At 44.4% G+C, this 23,098-nt stretch overlaps 5 protein-coding genes across 5 annotated transcripts; 1 reads left to right on the forward strand and 4 right to left on the reverse strand.

Moving 5' to 3' along the window:
- Window positions 1-3,835: 3,835 nt before the first annotated feature.
- On the reverse strand, window positions 3,836-4,509 carry LAJ45_03236 (uncharacterized protein; the record flags this gene model as incomplete). Its single annotated transcript, XM_046112823.1, has 3 exons — window positions 3,836-3,896; window positions 3,953-4,007; window positions 4,086-4,509. The coding sequence occupies 3 exons, from the start codon at window positions 4,507-4,509 to the stop codon at window positions 3,836-3,838; spliced, it is 540 nt and encodes a 179-aa protein (XP_045973700.1).
- Window positions 4,510-6,791: 2,282 nt separating this feature from the next.
- LAJ45_03237 (uncharacterized protein) lies at window positions 6,792-8,287 on the reverse strand (the record flags this gene model as incomplete). The annotated part of the gene is made up of 3 exons (XM_046112824.1): window positions 6,792-7,389; window positions 7,451-7,962; window positions 8,030-8,287. 3 exons carry the CDS (start codon window positions 8,285-8,287, stop codon window positions 6,792-6,794), a joined length of 1,368 nt encoding a protein of 455 aa, XP_045973701.1.
- Window positions 8,288-11,194: 2,907 nt separating this feature from the next.
- On the forward strand, window positions 11,195-11,933 carry LAJ45_03238 (uncharacterized protein; the record flags this gene model as incomplete). Its single annotated transcript, XM_046112825.1, has 2 exons — window positions 11,195-11,255; window positions 11,323-11,933. 2 exons carry the CDS (start codon window positions 11,195-11,197, stop codon window positions 11,931-11,933), a joined length of 672 nt encoding a protein of 223 aa, XP_045973702.1.
- A 1,962-nt stretch (window positions 11,934-13,895) lies between these two features.
- On the reverse strand, window positions 13,896-16,073 carry LAJ45_03239 (uncharacterized protein; the record flags this gene model as incomplete). The annotated part of the gene is made up of 4 exons (XM_046112826.1): window positions 13,896-14,937; window positions 14,995-15,079; window positions 15,152-15,907; window positions 15,983-16,073. 4 exons carry the CDS (start codon window positions 16,071-16,073, stop codon window positions 13,896-13,898), a joined length of 1,974 nt encoding a protein of 657 aa, XP_045973703.1.
- A 3,567-nt stretch (window positions 16,074-19,640) lies between these two features.
- Window positions 19,641-20,091, reverse strand: LAJ45_03240 (uncharacterized protein; the record flags this gene model as incomplete). Its single annotated transcript, XM_046112827.1, has 3 exons — window positions 19,641-19,685; window positions 19,779-19,883; window positions 19,954-20,091. The coding sequence occupies 3 exons, from the start codon at window positions 20,089-20,091 to the stop codon at window positions 19,641-19,643; spliced, it is 288 nt and encodes a 95-aa protein (XP_045973704.1).
- Between the last annotated feature and the right edge of the window lie 3,007 nt (window positions 20,092-23,098).

Below are 23,098 nucleotides of genomic sequence, written 5' to 3' on the forward strand. Positions count from 1 at the left end.
CTGTTACCCAATGTTCATTTTGTATGGTCAAGGCACTTCCGCCTCGCTGTCAAAAGAAAAAAAGGAAAAAAGGGTTCTAGGCTGTTTTATAGCCACCTTTCTATTAAAAAAATATCTTTCATGCATCTCAGTGGCCTCCGCGACCATATACTCATAGGAAAAAAACTCTTCCTAAATTAGAATCCATCTCCACCATTCTCATTCTGCCACGTCTGCACGTTTCGGCCTGCTATTCATGTGGGTAACTGGCCCAGACTCGACCAAAGTGCTTCATGATATGTACTATACTCTTGAACGATCAATATGATTTGGTGATACGTCTCCACTAGCTGGGCTTACTTCTGCAGTCTGGTACTGAATAATATCTGCTCAATTTTTTTTTTGTTTAATTCGTTAAATATCTGTTCAATCGCCCATCACGATTTTTGTGCATGAGCTTCTCAGAACTTGACTTCCCCACTTTACCCTCAAAGCTCTTATCCCGGGAATATTTAGAGGCCCAAGCACTCCTACCCCGATTCATGGGATGTGTAGCTAGACTGGTATCTACCACCTACATGTAGTGTTATATCACCAAAGCTTGACGTTCTCTATAGTGGCGTATACACGACTTTTCTCACCGGTAAACCAACAACTACATGTAATTATAATCCCAGGGAACCAAGAACCGATCCAGCACGTCAGACTCAAGCCGGAGGCATGAAAATATTACATGTATATATATAGGCATTATAAAGCCTATTTCAGAATGCCAAGCTAGCGTCCTAAAGTGACTGCCGTTTGGTTAGGGTTTGAAGCGGGAATGGTATGTCGGTTAGCCCGCAAATTCATTCTCTAACTTCACAGTACATATGCGCCTTAACCTTCTCTTAATTTATCAAATTCCGATACTCTCTATCTCTGAGCGGACAGTCATCGACACTTTTTAGTAAAAGATAGAACCAGAAGGGTTTGTAGCCATAGTTTATCACTGGTTGACGACAGAATGCCGAAGGTTTTTTCTTTCCACTCATCATTATTGACTACACAGATCTGCAGAAATGTCTCATGAATATATATACAGACTAGTTCCAGATCAGACCACTTTGATCTCGGCCAGTTTTTTAAGGTATCATGGGGTTTTTTATCAAGACACCCTGAGAAAGGATAAGTCACTGTTTCTCAATTTCTCAATGGCAGTTTAAATTGGAGTTCTTTCAATCTCTATGACCTCAATCTTTCCGTTGACATTATGACTGGTTGAGTATTTTTGATGCGCCCGAGCTTGAGCATCATATACAAAGTGCCCCTAGGACAGCTAAGCTTAACCTGTTTACTGAAAGTATACTCAGTGAGTTATTATAGTTCTTCTCCACCGTATTATTTCATTCCTATGTTCTTTATATCTTTATATCTATCTTTAGCCATAACCATTTTAACTATCTTCAATCATATTGTATCACTCGGCTCCTAACCAAAATATATTACTCTAAACTAACGAAGATAAGATAGAGTACGCATTCAATGTTTAGCATTAAGTTTTTTTTTTTTTTTTTTTTTTACCTAGTTCTACGAATATACCGCCAAACCACGTCAGAGCATTCTACTCTTGCCTCGTTTCCGAGAAACCACAGATACCTTCAGGCTAGATCATTCTCTCCACATCTACTCATTTATCATATCACGTTATATAATTATCACATTGTTCATATTGACTACGAACAGATGAAAGAACTAGAGAAAAGACAGAAGTACCCCCAATGCTGCTATTTTATTTATTCCAACAAGCATCTACCAATCTTCAGCTACATTGTTCAGAGCAGGAAGCTGTGCAAGAACCATTTCAACTGCCGTCTCCAATCCAGCGGCACTGAACCTGCTACACTAACTACCCATTTTTGGCACGATTTTGATAACGATACTTATGCCCAAAGCCGTAAAAAGGAAAGGGGAAAAAAAGGTTTTGACGATAGGATATGTGTAATGTGTACCAAAAAAAGGTATACTGGATTAAGACTATACACCGTATTATACTAGTTAGTATATATAGCTTCTTATACTTAGAAGTGGATAGGAATGGACTTACTTGTAAGTTATCCCTTTTCGATTAATCACTAACTTGTTGCTTGGGGAGAAGAGGTGTTACATAACGTGACACCCGGTCCGCTGAGCACCGCGTCGACCCCATCAATTTCGCTGTGGTCGCCCTAAAAGCAGTACCGGCTGTGCGGCATATCTGCCACCGAATACAAAGCTCGCGCAAACCGCAACACACGCTCCTAAAAGTGCAAATCTGAAAGCATCGGCTATAGACCGCGCCATGGCACTGATAACAATGGCTCTCATCTCTCCTGACAGCTCTGGCATCGTATTGTAGTTAATTGCTCCGAGGGATAGGATGTAGCGCGGGTCGATCTCTTCGGTGAGCTTTGGGAGGTATGCAAGTAGTGAATTACTAATTATTGCCTGCACAATTGGGACAGCAAGGGTTCTATGGGTTGTTAGTCTTGAATATAGGAAGAGAGTATTCATATGGAGAATACATGCCCGCCAAGGTAACCAAGGTGAATGATTATCATGTTTGCCTTGTAGACTTTCGAATTACTAACGCAATCATTAGAATCACATCATACAACCTAAAACATAGGAATACGAAAACTTACTTGAACACAGCCGGTGTTACCGCAAACGGCATTTCTAGCGCCATCCCAATGCCAAATCCTGTCAAGAGCTGGTACCCAATTACTTCGTTCCATGTTGGCTTAATCCCCAGTCTCGACAGCATCAAACAGCCACTTCCCGTTATAATTGTCGCCATTACAGTTACCGGGCGCTGCAGTTTGTTAGCACGAACCGGGAGCTAACCGGATAACATGCAATACATACAACAAATCTGTACCTGTGTACCAGCAATGCAGAGAAAAAATAGCCCATTATGGCGGCGAAATAGTACGACATGTTGAAAAGCCCGCTTTGCAGCGGCCCATAGCCCAGGATACTTTGGACGTATATCGGAATTAGATATGTATGCTGCCAGCAGTATCGAGTCAGCTATAAACTCACAAATACAAAACTTTCAGGAGTTATATATATATAATCACTTACAGAAACCAGAACTATTTGAAGCCCCAAAAAGCAGATTGCTCCTACCACAACTTGTTTCGTCCAAGCAACTTCGAGCGGTACTGTCCCCTTGTCGTCCAACCAAAGCTGCAGTAACCAAAAGGAGAGCATAGCTCCTGAAAAGCCTAATGCTATGGTGATAGATTCATTTCCACCCCAAGAATTAAAGGTTCCTACCCGTTGCAGTCCATAGCCTGCAAGTGCCAACGAAGAAATCAGGAAAAATGCCCCCAAGGAGTCTGGGTAAAGCTCTTTCAGCCGCCGAGTGTACGACATATCTGGCTCATAGTCTCGCGAGTACCGCGGGAAGTTAAAGATCAAAAGGCATACGACAATCACGCAGCCAATTGGTAGATTTCTTGCAATTGTCAGTGCTGTATTATATATAAAGGGATCCGAGGAGGAAGAAACTTACAGCAGGAAGCACGTTCTCCAATTGTCCCTCTCCGTCAATGAACCGCTTATAATTGGGCCAAGGATCGTCGATAGTCCGATAGCGCTAGTAAAAATCGACGAAATCCGAACCCTCCTCTCACAAGGCTGTAGATACAAAGATAATATTTCCTGGGTTCCTTGAAGAACCCCTGATGCTCCAAACCCCGCAAGTACCCGTCCTATAATCACCTCTCTCGAGGTTTTGGACTTTAAGGATACAATAATACCGACTAGGAGCAAATGGTGTTAGAATGGGATATGTGCACACAAGAACAAGTAATAAAGCATGGACGAAATATTACTTTCGAAGATGATCATGCACCAGATATAAACCCTTTGCTTCCAGCAAAGCTGGAACACTGTTTTGAACAACGGTTGAAGAATTGCCATGGGTATCAGGTACGCCGAAGCGTACCAACAGATGTCTTCGTATGATCCAAAGTCGACGGTGATCTTGGGGATCGCATTCGCTATATATTCATCGATATATCAGCAACGACACAGGGGGGCACATATAAATCAATAATAGGAAATGATATACAACATACCCATTAAAGCCGCATCCAGTCCTACAACGAATAAACTCAGCCATAAAACAAAGATAACTTTTTTACGCGCTGTGATGGTGATATCCAAATCTGGCTCATAGCAACCCGAAGATCCTGCACTTAGCAACCCAAATGTTGAGACTGGTTGGCTTGAACCCATCGCTGGAATTGAGCATTCCGTGCACTTGCACCAGAACGTTTTTGCCCAGGCGGCGACAGTCATCACCATTGTAAGAAGACAATTCATCAGTTGCTGGACAGTAGCCAGAGCGGTCTTACGGAGAGCATGAAAGAAAGAAGAGGCCTGCACCGCGTTCATGTCACCTGCCTCATCGCCTTCGTATATTGTACTCAAGATCTCTATTTCTCCCTGCCGACGCCGGGCTCCCAAATCGTTTAATTCGATCTGATCAGGTTCGTTCATGTCGAAATAAAAAAGATTGATGGGGCTTCAAAGAAAAAAACAGGTTCCAGGCTTGAAGTATGAGTCTGATAATGGAGGAGAAACCAAGGGCGGCTGCAGATGAATTTCTCTTCGTGAACAGATGTTAGAGTCTTGCGACTGTTATTTTACCTGGGTCTAGCTCAAATTCTACTCGTCGGGGCATGGGTAGCTCTGCCCTACTAACGCGCGAGGATCTTTAGGTTGCACGAGGACCTTGGGCTGTGACGGGGGGAGCGGGTATTCACGTTATACATGGCCTACGTGTGTGGTATTTATTCTTATTGTAAGGTGACAGACTATGGCGAGCGGCAGGACGTTGTTAATTGATTGGTCACAAAATCTATCAAATCAGCAGTTAGTATCTATCCCTCGGTCGATCATGCTTTATCTACCAAGACGTTGGGCGGATTTCAATGCCTTTTCTCTGATACACACATACACGTATATATATCCACATTATGGGCCCCACATAAAAATCTTTACAGGTCATAAGTGAGTCGATCACGCCTGGGGGCTTCTTTCTTAACACAACATTTGATTGCCGCTTAATTTCACACTTCATCACTCAACCATCCTTTCACTGTGAGGCTAAAACGGCATTACCGAATAGGTTCCATCAATATTCATATTCCATCTTTAATTATTTGAAACTTCACTTGATTAGCTCATCACCAGCTGCCCTCAGTTTTCTGCGTGAACGCATAATCATGTATGATCACTCGGCCCCCTTTCTACTCCCCATGGATTTTTTTTTTTTTGTTTAATTCATTTACTCCCCATGGATAAAACATAGTTCGCAACGTGGGAATCTCATCATAATGACTTAACAAACTGTCCAATATCTATGGAAGTGGCGGGCGTTCATATCTCATCCGTCTACAGCGGATCGTCACACGCAGACTCAAATGTAGTTAGAATCACACTATATCACTCGCACAAATTATGTTCTTCAATAGAGACGCCAAAATCTCTGAATATTTCTACAAACTCCCATCTTTATGATCACAGTATAAAAAGTGGTGTAGTAGGACCGTAAATCGTCTCTCTCATGTCATTGTGGGCGCGGCGTGGTGTTGACGGTGTGGGCTCTCATTTTACGCTAGCTTGGCATGATGTCACAGAGGAGGAATGTTTTTTACACCAACATACATACTTACACCTGCTGGACCTTGGCCAAGAAGGAAAGGGAGAAAGCGGGGAGCATTATTTCCATCTCCAGGACCATATGGCCTACTTACCCATCCACTCAGAATACTGAACCTCTTAGGAGTATATGGTGACTGCGAGCAGTGCAGCACTTCGACTACGCTCCTTGCCAGCCTGAGCCGGCACCAAGGTCCTCAACTCCAAGAAAACTACAAGTACTTCTCCGAATCTTGCTTCTTTTCCTCGAGTCTCCACCTCTTTCCGTCTATTCTAACTCTTACCACTACTACTACTATCTTCATCCGAATCTCACCGAACATCTCACTTTCACTCATACGCGCCTATTCGCCAGGAGCAACGAGAGGTATCCCCACCCCTCTACCAATACGGCAGAGCGGCAACGAGTTCAATTCACCCGGGAATCCGACCTGTAGGCTTACACTTCCTCTACTCGATGACCGGGCATGAAAGATACCCAGGTCCTGGGTTTCCACCACAACACAAGCACCGCAAGTACCCAAGACCCGACCGGCGGACACGATGAAAACTTAGATGAACCGAGGGATCACCATCGATCGAGTCACATTACCCGCGCTACTGTACTAGATGTATGCCAGCATCCAACTACACCAACGGCCAGATAGTCTTAAAACGCCTTCGTTCTCGCGGTGTTTATCCTAGGTATGACAGAATACTTCCCAGCAAGTTGTCTTGGTGGATTGTATTTACCTACTGCAACCTGGCCTTGGCAACACCGACACAGGGTTAGGTGTACCGCAGTGTTGCATTCGAAATCATTGACCTACTGAGACACCCGACTGTCTCAGCTTCAACCACAGCTACAATCACTAACAAAACAGAACGGCAGCGCAATGATATTCATGATACATAAACTGACTTTATATTTTCATGGCTGGAGCCGCGTTCAGCGCGGCTCCGTCTAAAGGACATCATATATACAACCGCAATCTAACACCCGCCGAGCAGTCCCACCGCTCGGAATTATAATCCAAACCCAAAAACACCGATTACATTACGCCGAAATAAAAACCCCTCAACGCCTCACAAAAGAAATTGAAATTGACAGACAAAAGAAACCCGTCGTCGCCCTAGAGCTAAATCGCCCTTCCACCCCTCCACCCACCCTGCTCCTCACCGTTCGTGTAATTCAGCTCCCCCAACCACACTGGTGGTACCACCGCCGTCACTTCCCTCTCTCCCACTTCTCCGGTCCAAATCCTCGGAATTTCCACCTGCTCCGACCTCGGAGGCACCCAGCTCTCCTCCGTCTCTCCCAACCATACACTCGGCACACCCGCAACCCCATACCCGCTCTCCAGATCGCCTCTCCACAGACCCTGCGTGACCGAGTGCCTGATCATGCCCGTCTCGCTGCCATCCGCGCTCTTCTTTCCCTCGCTCGAGTAGGAGGCCGACGATGGCGGCAGCTTTGAGCTGTTGCCGCTTACCTCGCTGCCGTTCTTACTGCTCCTCAACCAGGACGCGCCGCCGAGGAAGGTGTCGCGGATCACCGGGAAGGCGCGGGAGAAGAGAGGCTTGAGACCGGGGCCGCAGGCACTGACAAGCGCGAGGGTCTGTTCGAATTCGGCGGAGACAAAGACGGGGACGAAGGTCCAGTTGAAGTCGTATGGGTTGCTGTTTGTCAACTGTTTGGCGATGTAGACGGCTTTGCAGAGTGATGCGATACAGGCCCTGTTTTTGCGGTTTGATTAGTATCTTGTCAGATACTTAGAAGCAGGAATAGTTGACTTACAAGCTACCAATGGAAAACAGGCCGCTGACAATGATTCTCTGGCGCTTCGGTAGGCGCAGGTTCCAGACAACCCTCATGGGCAATACCAAGCATGCGATATCCACACCCACACCCACAAAGCCCATAGCCAATGCCGACATCTGGAGGTCAACTGCCAGGCTTGTGCTGATGCACTTGCTCAGGATCAAGACCGGCAGATTCCACGTTCTGAATTCCGGCGTACACATAAACACGGCGGGAAGCATCGTGGCGGGCCACACAAGGCAGTTAATAACCTGGACGGCGATGATGACCTTGCTGGTCTTCGTGTCGGAGGGGCCAATGAACGACTTGATGAAGCAGAGAATGCTGAAGCGGGTGAGGAATATGCCCGTGAGCATGGTGATTCCCAGAACGTACTGCACGACGTACCACTCGAGGATCTCGGCGGGCGTGCAGTCGTAGATGTGTTTTCCGAGACCGGCATAACGGACGGCGTACATTATTACTAATGTGCTAGCTAGGTGTGAGAACTATTTACTCCGTGTGTTAGTATTCTAGACTCATTACTTGCATGCGGTAAGTATTGGGTAGACATACGAATGCGGGTATAATAAGCCAATCATCAAGCCTGAAGCTCCGGACTATGAAGAGTCGCGAGTACAATCGAGGAATAACAATGAAGAAAGTGAGGATGATATTGAGGATAGACAGCACTGTCATCAAGGGACCCCGATTTGGGGGGACATAGTTGGGGTCCAGAGTTTTAGGATGAACAAAACCCGGGTTGACGAAGAACTGCCATGCATTTGGATTTGACAAGAATGCATCTGTCATTGCTTTAACAGGTAACCCCATTTTTGCGGTTGTGATAGGGGAAAGGTGAAGTCAAAAAAAAGGCTTATTGGAAATGCGTGAGATTGGCCCTTTATCGAAAGAGATATAGGTCTGCAACGACAAGTTTGAGAAAACTTATAAATCTCCAAACTATCCTTATTGCCTGAGTCCGGGCTCCGATGAGGGAGATGTAGCAGGTGTCTTATATTAATCAACATTTAGGTTTATCATCCCATTACGAAAAGAATATACATAAGTTCTCCATATTTGGGAGACGGGATTATTGAATTGTGACTTCTATGCCTCCTCAGCCTCCTTATGCGATACCTCTAGGCGGGGGGCATCGAGTAAGACGGGTGGAGACTGCTTACACCGAGGTGGTGTGGGGTAGTACCATGCATCAAGAATGATATCAGAGTCGAGTTCAACGACCACGATAATATAAATTCCGCAGTTGCGGCGCTTATTGCGAGATCTTCTGTGCAGTTTTTCTCGGTTGTATCGAATTTCCTTTCTTCCATAAGCCGATAAGCGGCCAGTTGCGTGCTTACAGGTGCAGCTGCAGCACACTGTGCTAGCTGGACTCAGACAATAGACTCCACCTTCGTTGACGGAGAATACCATATTCATATTTCACAACTTCCCCATCAGAAGAACCAATAGGACTTTGGGAAGTACTAATGCTGTGCTACTGCAGAGTGGGCTATTAGGTTTGTCAAAAAAAAATCTAAAAATATCTGTGGGGATGTTTATTAGAGCTCTTGGCGGCTTGTTTAGGCTGAGATAAGAGGTGATAGCCCAGCTCTACAACAACGAACTCCCCAAAATGGAACCCACTTTCTTAATCGGGCTTTCTATATATTCTGTATTTGGCCTAGTCGCAGGCGCAGACGAGTGACGCCGCATGAGTGCGGTGGAGGAGTGGAGCCTGAGGATTTCAAAATAGAAACATCCATGAAACGCCAGAGCCTCAAGGGGTAAGTAAGGGAACTTCCGTCGAGTTTTATGTTGGTTTTTCTTCTGTGCCTAATTACCACGTCATGCATCATATGGGACAGCATCTTCACCAGATTATTATAGAATATCGGCCTCTCCAGAGCGAAGAACCTTTGTGCGCAAACAAGGAAGCGACAGTGCCGTAGCAATTGTGCCTCAAGACACCATCTAGTGGCATACAATTGAACCCGTTACTCGAATGGAAGAACCATGGTTCAGAAACGTCAACCGGCGTCGCGCACCCTCACGACGGTTTTTGTAGCATAGAACGCCTTCTTGGTAGAGACTAATATTTCTCGTCAAAAGTGAGAAACATGTTCGCTTAAGATGCGAGTAATGCACATGCACGGCCTTAACTAGTGGAATAAGGTTTCTCTATGTACTGCCGGACGACGGGCAGAAGACTAATGTGGATTAATCAGATCAGGCCATTAGCTTGTGCGAGCTCCCTTGAAAACGGAACTGGTCCGAACATACATGTACCTAAAAATGGTGTTGCTGCGCAGCAGGGTACATGATGTAACTACATGGATCTACAACCAATGTATTGAGCGATCGATCTACGAGCTCCCAACTATAGACCAAACATAGCGTTGATGCAAAATCCCAGAATATACATATATGAGTGTAGATGATATACTGCAACTCCCTGGAATTCGATGAAACCGCACGTGGTCATAGTCGTGACCGAAAATAAGAAGCAATCCCGGTGGACCTAGAAGTGGAGTATGCTGATGATGCCTTAGAGGCAATAATCTTCTAGGAGGATACATGTATGTATACTAATATATACGTGTCCAACAATTAGTAATAGTACATGTATGTATAATGGATTTATACGTCTCCCCTCAGTTGAAGCCCACCTTTTGTAAGTACACGCATGTTTCTATAGACTACGATACATCCCTGTATCTACTCACATGTTCGGTGAAATAAGTGCGAACAGGCGAACAGGACGATATAATGCCCTCACTCAATGGAATGCCTAAGTCCCAGAATATCGTAGATTAGGTGTGAATCTATACATATATGTATTCTTGATGTTTGTTTTATGGATTTATGTGAGTTTGTTGTCCCTTCCATAATTCTCTCCGGGTTCAGTCCACTAGCAGGCGCCGCGTTGCGCTTTATATAATATACGGAAAAGGCCTAAAAACACATGATGCAAAAGACACAGTTCGCTGTCACTACAAGTAAAAAAAGAGAAGAAAAAGAACAAAGCGCTCTATAAAACTATAAAAGGTACAAAACTACAAAAGGTACTGCAGCGACTTATTTAGACATTTGCGACTGCTACCCCCCACCCCTGGTTTAAACCCAAGACCTTATGTATAATTAGTTGTATCCTAGGTACTCTCGGTATCTCACCTGACGAGCAGTCTATCCACTAGACCACCCGCCCATAGTGGATGCTGTGCCCGAAGTGATAGTACTTGAGCTAGCTTGGCAGTGTGCCAAGATGAAGATCGAACTTGAACCCTGACCCTTCGATATTATCATTGCTCAGCCAATACGTATACTAATTGATGTATTCGTTTTGGATTATAGTACTGAACTGTCATCTTGCATTCATGTGTTATTGTACCGAAAACTGTGTCATTTTAGACCTTTTCCGTATAATATATAACCAGCTGTTTGATTAGTAACATTAATTATCTTAAATTTTATATACTTACCTTTTAAACAGTTCTGGAATTGGTATACTTCCATATCATTGGGGCCTCCTTAATCAGTGAATCAACTATATCATGTGCATACATGTATATAGAAGGAGTTTAATTGAGCCTCTCCTCACAGCGTGGGGAGGTTTACCGGTTTTCAGTCCCTCAAGATTACATGACAACCATCATACCTGGTATTCGCTCAAGCACTTAGCACCTCAACAACATCACAGATCATTCAATAGCAAACAGTTCAGAAACGCACAAAAACATGTATTGCTACGACGGCACCGCGTTCGAACTCAATTTGACTGCTCTCGAGCTGGATCAAAGTCCGTAACTACTTGCCGCAGAGGCTTTCTACCACGGAATATAGCGTTTGCTAACATGAGATTAAAGAAGCTATTGAAGTTTTCCACCTCAGGCCCTACGGAACATGCACATGTCTTTCCACCAAAACCTCTGGATCCATCTTCGCAAGTCCAAAAGAACAATGCAAATGTAAAGGAGACATTTACAACCCTCATTTTACCGATGATGAATACGAATCCTCCCCGAAGAAGAAAAGGAAGGTGTCTTGTAGCAAAAGTGAAGCGTTCATCACTCCAGACATGCAATTAAAAACTCATCACTTGGCCCAAGCCAGCACTCCATACCGTTTCGATTCTAGTTACAACCCCGTATCTAGGTCTTGCCTAACAGGAGAAGTCTCAATACTTTCCAAATACAAGGGCCCAGGAATTACAGTATCTAGCATGATCAGCCTTGTCTTCACAGTCCGCCTCAGTAATAATACCATAACGTGGATCTGGGCCGGCCTTGCACAAAACGGCCAAAAATACAAACTCAAGTGCAATGACATCACTCATATACGGATCTGTAGGCCTGTGTATGATCCGTACGATGGTTCATGCCAGCTTAGCTCCATCTACAAGACTTACCGCCCTATGTGGGAGGGGTTAGAGATTCACCACCACGAGGGGCGTATCGGAATTTCTTTGGATATTTAAATGACTGGTTCATTCTTTGAGATTTATTTCGTCCGATTCGGATCCGTTGTTTAGAGGATTAGGAGGATACAAGTGCTCTAGTGACGTTTCTTTGGGGGCCTGTCGACAAACTTTTCTTACCCTATACTGTATCGAGCAATGAGGTCTGGGTGGGCCGGACTTCTGTATTGGTAGAAATTGGGCCTGACAAAAACGAGTTATTATAGAAAAACATAGATACTTTCCCATTTTTTTGATATAAAGGGACTTCAAATACACCTATTATTACTGACAAGCCCCCTAATCTATATATAGCACTCTTCTTTCTCACCAGCTGATAAAAGAAATCATGTTTGTATTGTACCCCAAATGATACTGACAACCGTCGTTTTCATACTTTTGGTAGGCACTCGCTGACCGCCGACATCCAGATCTCACTGCTCGCTATCCCATGGACCGTAACTGAGCGATTCTGCACGAAATCCGGTGCAAATTTGTCACATAAATTAACCCAACTGCTGTAACTCTAGATTGGTTCCTTTATGCCCCCTGAAACCTGCAGAAGAAGATGATTGCCAGATAATAGTGGCTCTATTGCACTTGAGCTTGCATTTTTGTTGCATTTATTCATTGACTTATACCATAGAAATGGACGTAAAATATACAGGGTGACAAGATTTACACGGAGATAAATATTTCAGAACATGGCAACGTATCCCAAATTCACCAATTTTCGATGTCTTTTATTTTATACTGGGACCAATAAAATCGAAATAAATCCAAACAAGATAGGGATCAGTTATCAAGCGCTATCTAGTAATAAAATATGTATCAGAATTCATATAGATAAAGTGGATAAGTATCTACATTCCCACTTTTTGCAGTTTTCAAGTGTAAACCTATGAGGTTTTCAATTTATTCAGTCAGAATTACAGATCAAGAAGTCATATCCAAATTAGAAAATTATTTCTATATCCCTTGAGACTTCAATTTAACTGCGGCTCTACTTAAGGTAGAACTAATCAAAGCATACCAAATTTGCACGGAATCCCGTGCAAAACCAGTTACGGTCCATGGGATAGTAGCACCTCATAAATGACAAGTCAACAGAATCGAATTAATTTTAACGACGTACCCCTCCATAACGCATTGAACGGTATATCAATTCCTAGAGATGGAAAATCTGATGCCGAAACTCGTAGGCTTAGACCACCACACACGTTATCTCCCCTCTTCCAGCTTCTACTATACAACATGTACTAATAAACAAAGTTTCCCTTTAAGCTTCTACACGGCTCACCGTTGCTTATCCCTTCTCAGGGAAATCAATCCTACATATGCAATGACCCTATAAACAGTCCCAATAGCTAACATCATTCCGATATCTACTGCATACCTATTCAACGTGTAGCCTGTAACCTTCGACGCATGCTCCACATCGTATAAGTACGAAAACAAATCCACATTCCCTGTGAAATATGCTTCGACAAACCAAGTTGCCGGAGACATTCTCCAAAACCATTCTAGGTGCCATCTCTTTACATCGGCAAGAGTAGGTCCATAGCTAAAAGAAGGGGTTAGAAACCTGAACACCCAATGTGAGAAGTGTAATTATTCTTACCCGCACATAATTCCAGTGACTAAGCCGGCAATAACAGACACAAGTGCTCCATTCTGTCGCCTTGTGATCATAGACATACAGGATGCAAGCCCATATATACCTATCGATTTCCAATTAATAAAAGGTTGCCTACGGAGGTGTTTTGGGTACACTCACAATAAAAGTACACCATACAGCAAAGATAATTGTGTCCAAAGTCCATAGATGGTGTCCCCAACAGAGTGAACAAGGACACAAAATGCAGTGACGAGAATGCTATTCTGAAAATTGTTGATAATACCTTTCCAACATAGTAAGCAGAGCGACTATGCCCCGATGCAGTTTCCCTCCAGTAAATTTGTTCTAAAATAACGAAATAATGATTAGCGCAAGTCCGCATCAAGGCGGCAAAAAGGAGGTGAATATATACTTTCTTCGCCAAAAACCTTCACCCCACCTGGACCCCCCGCTATACCGATTGCCGTGCACGTAAGCATGCCAATTTGCGGGATTTTGATATATTGCAAAGCTGAGCTAAGAAGTTCATTGGGCTCCCTATAGATTCCGTGAAACAAATATCCCTTCTCTCGCATTGTAGCTAGGCCCATGAATGCACCCGCAATAGCACCAACAAATATTTCAAGATAGAACTCAGAGGTTTGTCGACGCTGCTGTATCAAAGACCGAACGAAACAATACCATACTTGTTTATACCAATATGCGCCTCTCTTTTTAATTGTCTTTGCAAGCGCATTTGATTCTTCGGCCGTGTTAGTGGTTGGTAGCGGTTTCGAGGGCTTCGATGTCTGCCATTCCGAAATAAGATATTGAATTTCATTTTCTCTCGGGAGGGTCCTATGACGGTGGCCTTGGCCGGATATAATGTCCATTACGATATCTGCAGGATTAAAAGTAGGCTTGAAACTAAAACCGTGGGATTTGAAATATGTGATCATATCTGCTCTCCCACCCTGCCAAAGCGGTCTTCCATCGGATATCAGGAGGATGTTATCTAGACACTCAAAAATCTCCGTTCTCGGTTGGTGAATCACAGACACCACTGTGACGCCAAGCTTACTGATTGCCTGAAGAAGCTTCACGACTTGCAAAGCAGCAGTGGAGTCGAGTCCCGATGTCGGCTCATCACAAAACAACGCCATCGGCGCTGCGGCCAGTTCTATGCCGATATTCACTCGTTTCCTCTGTCCACCGGAAATCACAGGCCGAATTGCATCACCGACGAGAGAGTGTTGTATATGAGTAAGTGAAAGGCACGAGATGATCCGATCAACGTGATCCTGTATCATTGACTCGGACCAGCTGGATGGGAGGCGTACTCTAGCGCTGTGTAGAATGTTTTGACGAACAGACAATTCTGCAAGAACGACGTCGTCTTGGGGGACATAGCCAATGATGCGTTTATACCTATGTACATATAATTAATATGGGCATGGATAGTACAGTAGGATCCGTATAGCTTACACTTTCATATCCTCTTTCACACCGTTGACGAAAAGAGACCCAGAGGTCTTATCAATCTTCCCCATGAGAACATTTATGAAGGTAGCTGTAAGCCAAAAAAGAAAAAGAAATCAGCGCTATACTTCCTTCACAATACGATGAGGAAATTAGCGAATACTTTTTCCAGCTCCAGAAGGACCCATAACCCCCCACATCGATCCTCTTTCAATACTCCCATTAATATCCGCTAACAACTGCCGCCCGTTCCTAAGGGTCAGTCCCAGCTCCTGGAAATCAAACGATAAGCCAACATGGTTTCCATCGATACATTTTTCAAATGATTCCACGAGTTTTTTCAACTCCTCGTTAGTTTCTTCCATTAGCTCCTCGACATCAACGACATGATTAGTCTCAATATCCGATACTGGTAGCACCTTATCCGGGTTAACATCACTGACGATATTCTTCCCAACCGTAGTTTTACTCATCAACAATTCTGAGCCTTTCGCCACCGGTGTTACCGACTGTGTCGGTAGCCCACTTCCGTTGCATGCCTGTTTTATTGTCCTCTTTCCCCCCATACCCCTACCTGTTACTTTCTTCCAAGCTCCAAACCCAAACAACATTATAATCAAAATTATATCAATAGCTACCGAAATACCAAACCCAATAACTGGCCTTTTATTTGAACTCCCTTCACGGCAAATTGTCCCAATCTTGCATTTCAATGGTTCAAATGATCCCGCCGGGCACCAGTGTCCAGCAGGGCACTTGATCTTTTCCTTTCCGCCTTCTGGACAGTAGCTGCCACTCGGGCATACTATAGGTTCGTAGAGGCCTTGTGGCTCACAGCTTGAGCCTCCCATTCGTATGATCTGGCATTCCGGCGTTGGGGGGCAGTATTCTGGTGGATGTATTTCGGTATTATTAGGGCCTAAATTGTTCCCAATTATCCATTAGATGCAGCCCCTTAATACTAATGATCAAGGATTTAGAGAAAAAAACTTACAGTAAAAACCGAGACTGCAGCTCTCAGATCGGGTGAGTACAACCCCGACTCCTCCAGACAAACAAGTCGAGTTTACTGGTACTTCTGCCATGAGAAAAGTGAGCGCTGGCTGAAGAATGGGTTTTGGGTTGGAATCTCTTTCGATTATAAACTTGATGAACCTAATGTCAATAGGGATTGATATCAAGTGACTGTGCCCTAAAGTAGTACTCTTTATGGATAGCGACAGCGATATGCGATATGGCTGTCACCACAGCTGCGGCTGCGGTAAATACCTCCGTATTGACACCATCAGCTGCAACTATTTTCGAGGCCACTGTGCAGCTAATACAACTTGTGCAATGTCTGACTGGTTTTTCCTTTGTTGTTTTTTCTTTCTTTTTTTCTTTTTCAAGTAGAGGCTCGAGGGAAGCGGCGGCTTTCTTGCCTCAAAGTGGAATGGTCTTAGCAAGCCATCTCTTGAGAATGGCCTCTCCCCAGATACTTGGCCCACAACAAAAATTGTTGATAGAGTAAGAGAAGCACCTCTATGTAGCCATGATCTCTATTGAAGAAACAGCAAATCATAGAGACAAAACAACGAGATCGTGGTCCTATCTCCTGGGCGATCAGCCCCAACCGAAATAGTAACCGAACCAGATATGGTCGAGTATTCTCAGCTGAACGCATTCTCCCCTGATCCCAGTATATAAATGGAGCTAGTTCCTTGGCAGGTGGAGCTCTCTAGCGTTTTAAAAGAAACTCAAGGACAGAACAAACAGGAACTGTCTTCAACAGAGCATATATACCATATCTGGTTCGGTCACTATTTAGATTGGGGGCTGACCGCTCAGGGGATACTACTTATGCTCCCCATGAAACCCAGATACCAGCTTCGATACCGACAGTAGAATTGTCCACTGCAGTACCAGCATACACAACCGGTATCCTAGCTAGCTGGGAGCCAAAGCTTATCCCCAGAGGCCCTAGAGTATCCTTTATATACACAGTCAGTTCGAGTCGGAATCACAAATTAACCGCATAAGGCAGTTGTGCTGTGCTGAACGCCGTGAACATTTATTCTCTCATTGAGTTGATAAGGGGTCACGGGTACGATCGAGTGACGGGTCATGATTATATAAGGAATTGAGGACGCTGGAAATATCCCAAATGAAGTCTCTATGATCAAAACGTATTAAGCCCCCCCAGGTGAGTAGGTGATAGCTACCGTCATCGAGCTAACATACCGTGCTTCTAGCTTACTTGAGCAACTGGCGCGGCGGCGAGACGATCTATGTTAAGCTTCAGACACCACTAACTGAATTCTCCTCGCCAAATGTCGATCGCCCCTATTCCTTCTGAGTGATATTTCTAGATGGCCAATTGAGAGCCTATTCAATCGGATCAAAGTGGGTACTCGCGACCAGCAACAAGAACCCGAAAATGCACGTCCTAATCTGCAATTTCCATTGGAGTAGAAGTCAAAATACACCAAAGACTTGTAGCTGCATATTCGGGTTCTTGTTGCTGGTCGCGAGTATATTGAATTCCGATCGATCCAACCACCACTCAGGGATTTCAAGGCAGTTCTAAGACATGCATTTAGCCTCACACAAAGGGGAACTCCATATCCAGTTAAAAGGGGGAATATGATAGAGAAAACAAATACATGGAGGGAGTTAACCTATAGGTTATTGGTTCTCTCTTTGCTGCTTAAAGGACTGTCGATTTTCTTTGGCGGGATGGCAACGCCGAAAAGCGCTAACACCTGTATTGACTCTGAAGAGATAACAAGGGCTCGAAATGTCTACGCTTCTTTGGCCGCGTCAGACGTGACTCCTGAACCTGATACGGCCGTACGTTCTCAGTAAAGTATGTGATTGATCGATTGGTCGACTTCATAAACCACGTATTCCGGGACAGCCCTAAGAGAACCCCTCCCTTAACCGACCAACTGGACCCTCCCCATGTTATGTATGCATGTGCACGTCTCTACTAGTATTTCTCTGACGTTTTTGAACTGGGCCATTATTGCATACACCCAAAATCATGAGCTTGGCGTATTTTTGTATGGCATGTAATATCAGTCGCGTCCACAAACGTCAGAGAACGAGTACTCGGGGCAGGTAAAAAGTACCGGACAATGCAGGTTTTTGGTTCACCAATGGGCGCGCGTGCTAGGCGTGAACTACTGCAAAAAAAGCCCAGGGACAAAACTTGCATTGTCCGGTACTTTTTGCCTGCCCCGAGTACCGCGCGTGGGCCAGACTAAGACAAATCCCCACACTCACACAGATCAGACAGATGCCTACTCAGATTAAGGTAGTTAGATGCGAACACATGCAGTCTTCATTTAGTAAGAACCCGGGCAAAGTAATTACTTTTTTTTGATGATGTCATTCTTCATATAATATCACTCGACACATCTTTCTACATACCCCATAAAAACCTACCTCACAAAAACAAAGACATGTCACCATGTAGTTTTGATTCATTGACCACAACCGAAACCTCATTCCATAGAGCATCAGCTACGTATACCCCATATTTCGGGATCAGGAGCTAACGGGGACTACCTCAAGATCATTCGGCGCAACACCTTCGCAAACTCAAACGCCTGGCTCTGAGAAAGGTAGATACCTCAAGCATCAATGTGGACTCCTATCTGTGATAACGAAACTACCACGGCCAAACCTCTCTATCGAATATCGCCGACCTAGGGTTCAGAAGTGATGCATAGATAGTTCTGCCCAATTCCATTACCAGCGCTACTTTCCACTTCCACTTCTACCGCGTGAGAGGTGAGAGGTGAGAAGTTGCAAAGAATTTCACTTAAATGGTCGGTTTAGTTGACTATTAAGTACTAATTATGATGGCTCCGGATGCAGTAAAGGCATGAGATTTCAACTCCTCCGTAGTACAGTTGCAGGGCGTGGGCCGTTCTAGCTCCCTTCGCTGGGATGCAGAGACTAATGAGCTCCAGGGCCATGCACAAGACTTTTCCGCCTATTTTATTCGATAAAAAGTACTGTACCATCATTGGAATCATTACTACTCACCCTAGTTACTACTCTCATCCTAGGTCGGGCCCAAAATGTCCCGGGACCACACGGTGTCTGCGAGAAGTGCAGTACGCTGACCGCATCATTTGCGACACATCGAAATTGAATATATTTAGGGAGCCAATACCAAGAGGCATTGGTAAACCTTAACCCGGAAATGCGCTAATAATTTACCAAGCGCATGCCATGTCACCTTTCATTACCGTCGACGTCGACAACTCCACTAACTCAGCAGATAATTACTTGGTCATGGTCATATCCACTATCCATTTGATGATACCGAATTCATGACTGATTTTTGCAAAAAAAAGGGTTGTTTGCCGTTGAAAAGCTAACTAAACAAAGGGAAATCATAAAAGAGAGCTCATATCCAGGGGCATTCTAAACCTATCCCCTCTTCCTATCTTCCTACTAAGACGATATCAACCCAGCTCACCGCCCAACTGCAACCATAATAGAAAGTTCCTAAACGCCTCACCATAACCCTCAAAAACAAAAATAGATAACTTCCTGTCGTCGTTCCAACACCCCGCAGTCTTAATTTCCGAACTTCTCACAATCGCCAGAACATTTCATTCTCTCGAGTAGATTTGAGGGCCTAGAGTGGGCAACAAAAGCTATATCTCGGTCTTCTTCTTCTGTGCACCAAACTGCGGTGTATCCTTCAAGACGACGAGGAATAAAAACTCAGCACTCCCGTCGAAAAGGGTCACACAAATATACCTGCCGCCATCTTCCAGAGCATTCGTACTCACCCTATACCCTATCTCCACAACTCTCTTCCAGGCGAAAAAGGAATTCATACCGCCGCACCAGTGGCCCATGAAACTTTCGCTGCCTCTGAGGTTGGTAACTTTAGTCTGATAGTAGATACTGATTGTCAGCATATATCAGAACAGTTATATTGGTAACAAGCAAGTATATGTATACAGTTTTTTGTCGAGACCGATGGCTTGATATTTGGATGTATATGAACAGAATGATGTTCAGCACAACGAGGAACCAGATGAAGTTTGTGAGTGTTATGTGGGGGAGATGATGGGGTATGTTTGATAAGTACGATGGCATGGTGAACATGTTAAGGTATGTAGGTGTATGGTTTTGAGGAGTTGAAGACTTGAAGATTTGATATGAGAAAGCCTGGGTTCCGCGGCTTTAAATATAAGTGGTGTGTTGTAAATACGTACTTAAGTTATGTACTACACATTATGCTTATCTGTTCCTTTGCTTTTATAATAGGACTCATCCTCATACCGCGCGTTTCAGAGGGAGCAGAGACGTTACCGCTAGACTGCGACTAGGACGCCACCTATCGCTCGTTCAGTCTACCGCAGAAGTCAAGACACAATATCGTTAGTTCTCAGATTCTGTGGGGAATATCTACCCTAACCAAATTCATGGCATGACAGCTGTTGTGGCAAGGCCTTACGGGCCAGATTTGTGGAACTAGGGCTAAGTGTTGCAAGGATATGTTACCGGTTCGCGGGGGAGGAAAAGAGTTCTGTGGTATTTTATCTTTCCCGAATTCAAGGTTCTGATGCACGTGTGTGGAACAAGAATCAAATCTTCCCAGATGGAGTAGAATCGAGCGAATATGGGCTTACATTACGTGCCCTCTCTGCTATGCATAGAGTGCAGGCGCTTACCTTCGTCTGTTTTGTGGGCGCACGAGTGGGGAAACGTCACTAAGTAACTTTGATAATATTTCAAGGTTCACGTGCTTTTGATATCTTTGTAATGTGTGTGTGTTATGTAAACTGCCGGTAGGTTACTTACTTCACACATGACATTACTCAGCGACGAACAATGTAACACTACGAAACGATCCGGCGCAGATGTTAATAATTATAACTGCATCGCCTGCTGCGTCTCCCTAGTCTTCAGAGACATTATATTGAAAGACTGGATGTATTTATTGTATATACTCCGACTCTGGAGTAGGTACATATGTGCAGCTTGTGAACCACTCCTCACGCTATATTTATCCCGCCCTAGCATTCCAACGCTGCAGAACCTAGGAGGCTGCGCCACTTCTGCTCAAAATACACGATCTACAAAAAGGAGCCCTAGAAGCATGACCTCTCTACAGAGACCTAGACCAGTCCAAGGCAAGCATTAGTTCAAACATCTTGTTGGAGAATGATTTCTATCAAGATGTGACTAGAAAGATAGCAAAAGAGAGTGAGGACAGGCTTTCTTACATGACCTGTGCCTGCATGTACTTTTGATACAAATAAACAAGCAGTATTCACGACTAAAGTGTGATGTTCCCGTATGTATGCAGAGTTCTTACATCAAGTGACTCTAAGACTGCTCCCGCAAAAAGCTTGTTTCTGTTCAACCCGGCCCCGTTTTAAATCCTTGGCACACCTCCCGAACCCTAACCCATGTTCAATCCCTACAGCTACCGTCGTTCACGGGGTATTGGCGGGTACTGGGTGTTGGCGGATAAGCCTAAAAAGAGACAGCCAAGCCAATTTTTGGCTTCAATCCGCCAACACCCAGTATCCGCCAATACCCCGTGAACGACAGTACTAAAGATGATGATAATGGGTCCCATTGCATCCGCATATATAACCGCTAGTTAATATATATAAGTGAGAGAGCCTTCTGAGCCTCCAACAAAGCTCTCCGCGCGCGCAAGCCAAATTAACTTTCAAATCAAGAGTTGAGCGAGTGAGAATTCATGATGAGGTCTCGTGCTAGGTGTAAAGCTTAAGTGCTGAATAAATAAGAGTAATAACGACTAGGAATATAATGCTTGATTAAACATATGTACGTGTTATAACAGTACGATCATATACTTGTCTGCAGTTGACATAAAAAGGCCTCCAGAGCGCGCAGCCCAGTACCGGCGCCAACTGCTTCACATAGATCTCATTAATGTAAGCTACAGCAAATAATATGGATCTCATTTCAATATAGTCTCAAGCCTCCAAAGTGTATGTAAGGAGGGTCCTTCAGCGAGTGATATAAGACCTTTAATCATGTTAACCCCAAACTAGACGTTGAAGAATTAAGAAACAAAATATGAGAAAATGGTATGCTTGACTTTAAATGACGACAATGACGCGAAAGGCTCGAACCTTGACTCCTCGGCCTTCCTTTCATGCTGAGCCTTACGCTACGCATCTAACACCTAACCCTAAAGAACCCAGATCACCGCCTAACCATAGACCACTCCGCCGCTGCAGAACAGCTCTCTAAGTACTTAAAGTACCCGCACTACTGGTATCATCCGAACTCGAACTAGCCACAGATCCAGACCCAGATCCTGGGGCTAAGCCGGAACCACCACTAGTACGTCTAGAACCACCGCTTGGGCTCCCTACACAACACCACAAACCGTCAGCCACGACCTTTCTGTGTTGACAAACGATATGACCCACCATCAGACGCCGGTGGTTTAGGCGCCACCTCAACAGGTAGACTCCTTGTTGGCAAGACGACTTTAGTAAAATAGAGCATTACCCCAGCAAGCGCAACAACGATGAGAACAGAAAGTATGATCAACAGCGTGTGGATTGGAAGGAACGTTGAGGGGCGCATTATGGGCGCGTCGCGCTTACGGTAGGTGCGGTACATATTTAAGGTAGATATTTGCGGTTTTTGCGAGTGGTTATTTAGGGGTATAATGGTTTTAATTCTGTGGATGATTCAGTTACCGGTGGACAAGTTTGGAGACAGAGAAAGGTTGGCGATACTTCTTGCGGGTTGAGCTATTGTATTTTTGGTAGAGAGAAGGGTCTTACTTTATTTTTCGCGTAGTACTGTGAAGATGAGTTCATGAAGATGCCATAGTATTCTAGAGTGAGGACAGGGATGGACTTGAGTTTTAACCAATCAAATCCAAAACTTTTCAATCATCATGTGAGAGAAAATTGAACAGCCATCGTAACGATTATTGCTGTATTGAGGGCCTTAACCTCCATAAGCCCTCTCCCTAAGAATGGTCTATATAAAGATCACATATAACTAGGACACTGGTATATAGAATGGTCAATCTTCTCAAATATCTAGTACCACACTCAACACAAGAAGATACCTCGATAAGAAATACGCTGTAGGCGGTCGA

Source organism: Morchella importuna, assembly GCF_003444635.1.
Source record: "Morchella importuna strain M04M26 chromosome Unknown Morimp01GS007, whole genome shotgun sequence".
In the NCBI taxonomy this organism is placed as follows: Eukaryota; Fungi; Ascomycota; class Pezizomycetes; order Pezizales; family Morchellaceae; genus Morchella; species Morchella importuna.